This window comes from Sinocyclocheilus rhinocerous, unplaced genomic scaffold (assembly GCF_001515625.1).
Source record: "Sinocyclocheilus rhinocerous isolate Xijiao unplaced genomic scaffold, SAMN03320098_v1.1 scaffold246, whole genome shotgun sequence".
Lineage (NCBI taxonomy): Eukaryota > Metazoa > Chordata > Actinopteri > Cypriniformes > Cyprinidae > Sinocyclocheilus > Sinocyclocheilus rhinocerous.
In genome coordinates, this window is record NW_015661875.1 from 69,296 (window position 1) to 77,711 (window position 8,416).

At 35.5% G+C, this 8,416-nt stretch overlaps 1 protein-coding gene across 1 annotated transcript in view; it reads left to right on the plus strand.

The window, feature by feature from the left end:
- The window catches only part of LOC107726710 (alpha-(1,6)-fucosyltransferase-like), a 47,769-nt gene that overhangs the window by 26,756 nt on the left and 12,597 nt on the right, over nt 1-8,416 (plus strand). Inside the window, exons 4-5 of the mRNA XM_016536403.1 lie at nt 1,955-2,069; nt 4,568-4,805. Coding sequence (XP_016391889.1) covers nt 1,955-2,069; nt 4,568-4,805 — 353 coding nt within the window. The remainder of the gene's footprint in view (nt 1-1,954; nt 2,070-4,567; nt 4,806-8,416) is intronic.

Consider the following 8,416-nt stretch of genomic DNA (forward strand, 5'->3'; position numbering starts at 1 on the left):
TACATATATATATATATATATATATATATTATAAATGAGTTTAATTGTCAAAATGCAAAAAATCCTAAAACAAAATTTATTTATGTATTCTTCTGTTTTTGGGGTGAAATATGAGTCATGCATGTTCTCAACGGCTTTCATAACATTCAGGATTGTTTTTGGTGAGTTGGATGATGAAGCATTGATGTGCGTCTCTAATTTCATTATTATGAAAGCACTCCAGACACTAAATAGTAGCGTAATAGAAATATAGCAGCACTTAATTTTGAGATATCACCCACTAGACTAATTACGGACAGAGACGCTGTCAATATCTCATTATCTCGGTGTCTCTCAGACGCTCCGTCAGCACATTCACACCTGTTTTTCCGTTTGACAAAGATAACTGTTCGATACACATTTAACACGGTGCTGTTTGCACGAGAAGTGCAAAACAAATCACAATTCTGAAAACAAAATAACAAATTACAAACGCAAATGGAAGTCTAAAAAACAAAATAACAATTCAGAAAACACAACAACAATTCAGAAAACATTATAACAAATCAGAAAACACAATGACAAATCCGAAAACAAATTAACAAGTCAAAAAACACAACGACAAATCAGACAAACCGGAAAAGAGGTAGGTATAGTTTGAGATGGTGCCATTGGTTTGGGATTACTCACTGCTGACTGGACGAGACATCTGTCAATCAACGTATACAGGGAAGAACCAGCCGAAGAACAGCAGAGTCGGTGAATTGTCCTTACTATGGAATAAAAAATACGGAGTGTATATTTACACTTAGTTAAAAGTGGTTGTAAAACAGTTCCAGTGGCGCAGATGGATAAGCGCGTATCGTCAGCTTTTTGACGCCATCGACCCGGGTTCGATCCCGCCTTTTGCCGAACTTTTTTTTCCTCCCTTTTCAAATCTCATATTAGCAATGGATTCTATTTACACTAAGTGAAAATAGCAGTATTTTTAGCAATATTCAGAATTGTGATTTGTTTTGCACTTCTCGGCAATCGTAGCTTTTTGAGATTTTATTTGACTTAAGGAATAGTTCATGCAAAAAACTAAAATGATCATCATTACATGTTTCAGATCGGGACCGTCGGCGCAAGTGAGAGCTCTGATTGGATGTTCAGTTTAGCGAATGAGTCAGTGCCCGAGAATTAAAGCGAAAGTGATGAAAACAAGCACGTAAATAATGCGGTACAGACAGGCTGTTTAAATGTTACGTGCTCTTTCCCAATCATTCTAATACTCAAATGTTTTCATAACAACATGAGCCACTTAAAATGATTAAAGTTATCAACGTTACTGATATTCAAAATCGTAAGCAAGTGCTGCTTTGTTTACGTTTCGTATATCTGCGTTTATCTCGTATATCTTTGTTTCGGTTTCTCCTTTTGAATGACGAATATATACTATTGATAGCTGCTGATATAGACAGTTAATTCCTCTCACGCATGCGCAGAACGCACGTGTTAGTTTGCCGTCGGCTGTAGTCTGTGCGGTGTGTTCGAGCGCAGCTATTTGGTCCGACGCTGCTGACGTGAGGCGATAACACCGACGACTTTCGTCGCCGCTAGTTCTTTGAAGTCGGCTTGGTGTGTCCCGGCCTTAATGAATAGCTAATATTTAGTTAAATCATAAAAGCAAAATTAAAATAAATTAGTTTATCAAAATAAAACACTTTTATTTGTTTAACTGCATGCCGTGTGACCATTAACCAACGTCAGAGAACTGTGAACATGCAAATATGTTAATTATCTTAATTATTAACTTAATACATTACAATCTCAGAGGTACTTCAAGTAAATATATTAGGTGGAAAGTTCGATTATTTATATTATTATGTATGTTGATGTAAATACTAACCAGTTACTACCCAGCACTGGTAATCATTGCATTGTCAGCTGATAGAGGAGGATGTTTGATGCGTCTCCTGTGTGTTTCTGTCAGAACCATCATGACAGACCTGCATGATCTCAGTCAGGCGGACGGCGCGGGAGACTGGAGAGAGAAGGAGGCCAGAGATCTTTCCAACCTGGTGCAGAACAGGATCTCCTACCTGCAGGTACAGAACGACCCTTCCTCCTGCTCTTACTCCTCCTAAAATACAGTAAAAATACAGTAAAGTATTACAACTCAAAACAACTGCTTTCTATTTGAATATATTCTAAAATTTAATTTATTTCTGTGATCAAAGCTAAATTTTCAGCATCATTACTCCAGTCTTCAGTGTCACATGATCTTTCAGAAATCATTCTGATATGCTGATTTGCTGCTCAGTTATTTGGTGTTCTGTTATTGATAATGGTTCTTCTTATTATTAATGTTGATAATGTTTTTGCTGTTTAATATTTTATGGAAACCGTGAAACATTGTTCCTCTCACACACTTTAGAAAAAATATACACTGTAAAAAAAAATAAAAAAGATTTAGTAAGAAAGGGTAGCGGTTATTTATTTATTTATTTATTAAACATTTAAATACATTTCATAGAATACTTTTTTTAAATAAAAACAATAAAAATAAAACACTTACTAAAACTGTTTAAATTTTTTTTTTTTACATGTATGTTATTTAACTGTTTACCAACATTGGAAAACCATGAACATTTTTCAAAATGATTGAAATATTCATTTAAAATTTTAGGGAATAATTCAAGAAAATATTGTAAGTCACAGTTTTTTTTTTTGGCTGACAAAAAAAGGGGGGATTTGATGCAATTTTTACATAGGTATTTAAAATAATTCTCCATGAACATTTTTATCTTCTGAAAATAGTGCGTTTGATCACTTTGTAAAGTAACAGCGCACTCTCTTCAACAAGACATGATTTGAGAAATCGTTCTGGAACACAAACTAATTTAGTGTTAAAAATAAAGATGTTTGTCTCAGCGAACATCACTAATGAAATATCTTTTTTGATATGACTCCCCCTGTACCGTTGTCCCTCTCTGGGACTGTTTCTTTTTCCCTCCATTCTCTTTATACTGAGATCTATGACTTTATGCCAGTCTAATCGCACTAAAAGCCTGCTAAAAGGAAACATTGATGCCGTTGCTGAGTTTGATTTTCTCGTACTTGAAGTAACGTCACAAAAACTTGCAGGATCTTTTAAATCTCAACTCTAATGCCTCGATCATACATAATTTGTTTTCTGCAATAAAGCAAAAAGTTGTTTGTCAAATAAATCCAAAAGGAATTATCAAAGCTCCCAGTTTATTTATCTAATTACAGATTTGATCTAATTACGAATGGTACCTGTGGTGTAACTAGCCTGATTGTTTAGCAGGTCTCTCCACTTGTTCAAACTGGTTTTCAGTTGGTTTAGATGGTAAACCACGTGGAAGCCTGACTAGACTAGCGGAAACCAGCTTGGAGTCTGTTTTTCTGAGAAGCAATTTATTTGACATAGAAGTAACACAATAACTCTGAAACACAATACATGTTTTACTGTCGCTTTTGGTCCATTGGTTTGTGACCTTGCTAAATGTTGTGTGTGTGTGTGTGTGTCTTTTCATTTTATTTTGAATATTTCATTGAACTTATTTAATATTATTTGAATGAATCTAGTTAGCATTTAATACCATGGTATATATCAGATCCTCTCTGATGGCTGATTTCCATTCCATCACAGTACGTTTTTGTAAGCGTATGCTGTTTTATGCTCAGGCAGCACTTTTAGGCTTTTTGAGATGAGAGTGCTTCATCTGCTGCTATAGCAAACTCTGTGCCAACACTATTGAATTTTGATTATGAGTAAAATCTAGATAGCCTTCACTAAAAAAAACAAAAAAAACAGACAAATACACTAACTTGAAAGAGCCGCCAGACAATTCGATTATCATAACTCATTTCCTCTAATGGCACAATAAAAATGAAAGAGCGTTTCTGAGGGGAAATATAGAGATCTAAAATCTTCCCCTGCTGGACACACAGAATCACTTTATCTCTGGAATAATATATAAATATGTATCATGATAACTGTTATTCCTGCCCAAACACCGAATGAAATATATGCTCTAATACATCCAGTGAGCATCTCATGAAAGTCTTAAAATCCCATGATATGAACCTCCAAAGAACCAGTGTCCCTCTCTGTCATTCTGTCTGTCTGTGTTTCTCTCTCTTGTCTCTTTGAGATCCTGCTTCCATGCAGTGAATGTGATTTCATAATGAAGTCAGACAGCTCTTACTAGAGAATATGAACTCATCAGAGATTGTTGCATAAAACCTGAAAATTTGCGCTGGAAACAAACGTTGCATCCTGCTGAAGGGATTGGGGAAAAATAGTCTTCTGAAGTTTAGCATTCATTTCAGAGTATTTCAGTCGGTAAAAATTCATTTAATCTAAAATGCGGTCATAATTTTAATTGCATATCTCATTTCTCTTCTTTGTCTGTAATTATTATTTTATTTAATTTTTCTATTTTATGTGATATACACATACTATATTGATACAAATTCATTTTATTTTATTTTATTTGTACACATGCTACATTGGTACAACTTAATTGAATCTAAAATGCAGTCCTAATTGTAACTGCGCATGTCGTTTCTGGATCAGAACCCGCAGGACTGCAGTAAAGCTCGTAAGCTGGTGTGTAACATCAATAAGGGCTGTGGATACGGCTGTCAGCTCCATCACGTGGTTTACTGCTTCATGATCGCTTACGGCACGCAGAGAGTCCTGATCCTCGAGTCCCACAACTGGCGATACGCTCCCAAAGGCTGGGAGACGGTCTTCCTGCCCGTCAGCGACACCTGTACGGATCGATCCGGAGCCACGACCGGGCACTGGTCAGGTGAGTGCGAATCCCGCTGGATATAAGCGGATCTCAACATGAAAATGTGCCTGAAGTCAATATGACATTACACAGGGCTCTGTTTACTTTTCTATTAAAGTCATATTTTGTGACTCATCAGTGCATGTTATTCTAAAGAAAACAAAAAAATATACTCTATATCACTTTCATTTTAGCTTAAGTTTTAGTAACTTTCCTGTTTCTGTCATTTTTATATATATTTTTTAAATATGTCAATGTAGTTTTTATTATTATTGTATTTATTAGTTTTAGTTTTTTCACTTGAAGTTTAAAAAAAAAGTTAGTGCATCAAGTTAAAATGCATGGAAATTAGGCTAAAATATATATAAAAATAAATGTAGGTTTTATTTTTTTATTTTTTTTTCAAATAATATTTGTTATTTCAAATAACAATGATAATGTAAATGAAATGTTAATGTATTTTTTTTTTTTTTTAAGTTTAGTTTAGTTTACTTTTAGTTAACTATAATAACTGACAATTAAAAGTGACAATTTACCACCACTTCAAATTTGGCTTGTTCAAATGGTGTTTTTAATGTTAGTTCTGCGGTTTTGAATCGAATAAAAAGAAAATAATTGAATGAGTCAAAATATAAACTATATAGACTATTCAATAGTCTCTTTTGCTCGCCAAGGCTGCATTTATTTGATTAAAAATACAGTAAAAAGAGTAATATTGTGAAATATTATTACCAATTAAGTTAAAGCGCAGTCTTCCGACTTCCGACAAGCGCAGTCTGCTCTGATTGGCCAGCTGACCCAGTGCATTGTGATTGGCCGAACACCGCAAGCACTCGTCGGAAATGTAACGCCCCTTACCATAATCGCAAGCTTCATCTTTCAAAATAAATGTAAAGACAGAGCCCGGAAGGGGAACAGAGTCGCGTGACAGACACAGTGATGAAGCTGGTATGTGTTTGCAGTACACAAGCCACGGTTAAGACAGCTGACTCCACTGTGATGTGACCCCATCTCTCTCTCTCTCACACACACGCGCGCGCGCGCACACGCGCACACACACACACACGATGCGCAAAACTCCGCATTTGAACAGTCAATAGCAAATACTTAAACCAATAACAAAACAGTAGCTGATTCAGAAGCACCAGATTGTCATAGCAAAGTCAGAATTACCTCCTCTCCTAGATTCACGAAACGGTCGTCCATAAAATGCATTGCTGTTCTGTTGTAAGTAATCTTAAAGATTCCTAAATGCATCTACTTCCGGAAGGCCAAATAAAGTGCTTTTGCTTTCACCTAGAAACACACAGCGTCTCCCTGACATGCTGCTTCAACACTAACTGCAGTTACTGAAACCACGCCTTCTTTCTTTGCGTGCACATTTGGGCGGCATTACGCAAATATTTCCACATAGTGACGTAGATATGTGGGGGCGTGTTAGAACGAGCCGTTTTAGAAGAGAAAGGAAAACTTTAAATCGCATCATATGACCCCTTTAATGTTTTTTCTAGTTGAAAATTCACATGATCACATGTGTCACATGATCCTTCAGAAATCATTCAAATATGCTGATTTGCTGCTCAAGAAACATTTCTGATTATTATCAAGGTTGAAAACAGTTGAGCTGCTTTATATTTTTGTGGAAACTGAATTTTTTCAGGATTCTTTGAATAGAAAGTTCAAAAGAACAGCATTAATTTAAAATCACATTTTTTTATAACATCATAAATGTATTTAATGTAACTTTTGGTCAATTTAATGCATCTTTGTTGAATAAAAAGTTGTTGTTTTTTTTTATCCTTTGAATGATAAGGTGCTTAATTAATAATTTTCTTCATTTACTACATAATGACTGTTGAATATAGAAACAATTTTTCATGATTTTCCAGCAAAACCAATATGACATTAGATTTTGCTTTAGTTTTGCAGTAACATCATTCTTGTCTCTAAATGTATTCATGTATGCAGGTCTCCCTAATTAACACGTTTATCTGCGTTCTCTGATTGCATTGATTTAATTTTTTTTTTTGCTTTCCTTATTATTCATTTCAATGCATTTTTAAATTAACTTGTGATCTGATTGTAATTGTTATTCTTTTTATGCCAATTAAGCACCACTTTATATGAAATGCGCTATATATCAGTTAAGCCAGGCCTGTATTTTTAATTTGTGCTTCAGCATTTTCTACTGTAAAACTACTGTTTCGTGTGAACTAGAGTCCACTTCTCTAATGCTCTTAATGCTAAATAGACAAAGTGTGAAGCTCTAGTGCAAGACGGATATTTAAGTGTAATGAGGACATGTGAAAATTTCTTTGTCTCCTAATTATTACAGCCGAGGATCTGTCGAGGGAATAGATTATCTGAGGATTCTTGTCAAAACCCATTCCAGCCGCCAGAAAAAAGCGTAAAGAAGAGCTGTGAGTGCTCTTACATAAGCCTGGGAACGGCTTGGGAGTTTTTTCTTAAATATTTCATGCTTTAGCTAATTAAAATTTCAAACATACTCCGATCATATGTGCACTTCCTCGTAGAAAGGCCGTAAAGCAGCCTCCGGCGGGCCGCTGTTGTTGTGTGGTAATTGTTAGGGAGAGATTTAATGAGCTACTTGTCAGTTGGTTTGCAGTTGGTAACGGTCATAATTGGCAGACCCGTTGTAACTTGTTTTTTAACAAACAATTAAAACAAAGCCGGTGTTTCTATGCAACACATTCTTCCATGGTTAATTTGTGGTTTGTGTGTTTCTAAACTCAGTTCAAGTTCCCGTAGTAATCAGAACAATTTCATTCCTCTAATAAAGGTGTGACAGAAAAAAAAAGTGTGAAAGGAAAGTTCAGCCAAAAATCAACATGGTGTCATTATTTACTCGCTTTCATTGTTGTTTCAAACTTTATTTTTCTGCATAACACAAAAAGAGATGTTTAACAATGTTCACACTGCAATTTTTTTTTAAATGAAAGTGAATGTGCACAGATTCCGCACAAAAATGACAAAAAAGCACCATAAAAGTGTAATAGAAGTGCATAAAAGTGGTCATTCATTCATTCACTTTATTTATAGAGCACTTTACAACTGCACCTGCAGACCAAAGTGCTGTACAATCAAGAAACACTTCATTAAAACACACAACTTAAAACAACACACATCCTACTAACAACAAAGACTAGCCCACCCTCTCAAAGGTTAAAGACAAGAAGTAGTTTTTGACTTCAACTTTAAAAACATTTAAAGATGAGACCTCTCTAAGTTCCTGAGGAAGACTATTCCAGAGCTTCGGCCCCGCAACAGCAAAGGCCTGATCCCCTTTTAACTTTAAATGAGTACGAGGGACAGTAAGCAATAACTTATTATTGGATCTTAGAGACCTAGGTGCTTGACGAACAGCAACGAGCTCAGACACGTAAGCAGGGGCCATCCCATGCACTGCTTTAAAAACATACAAAAGAGTTTTATATTTTATCCTGTAGTTCACTGGTAGCCACTTGAGAGAAGCTAAAATAGGAGAGATATGATGACTTTTCTTAGCACCCACTAGCAGCCTAGCTGCTGCATTCTGAACTAATTGCAAGCGTGAGATAGTGGTCTGACAGGACTCCACATACAACACATTGCAATAATCCAGACGAGAC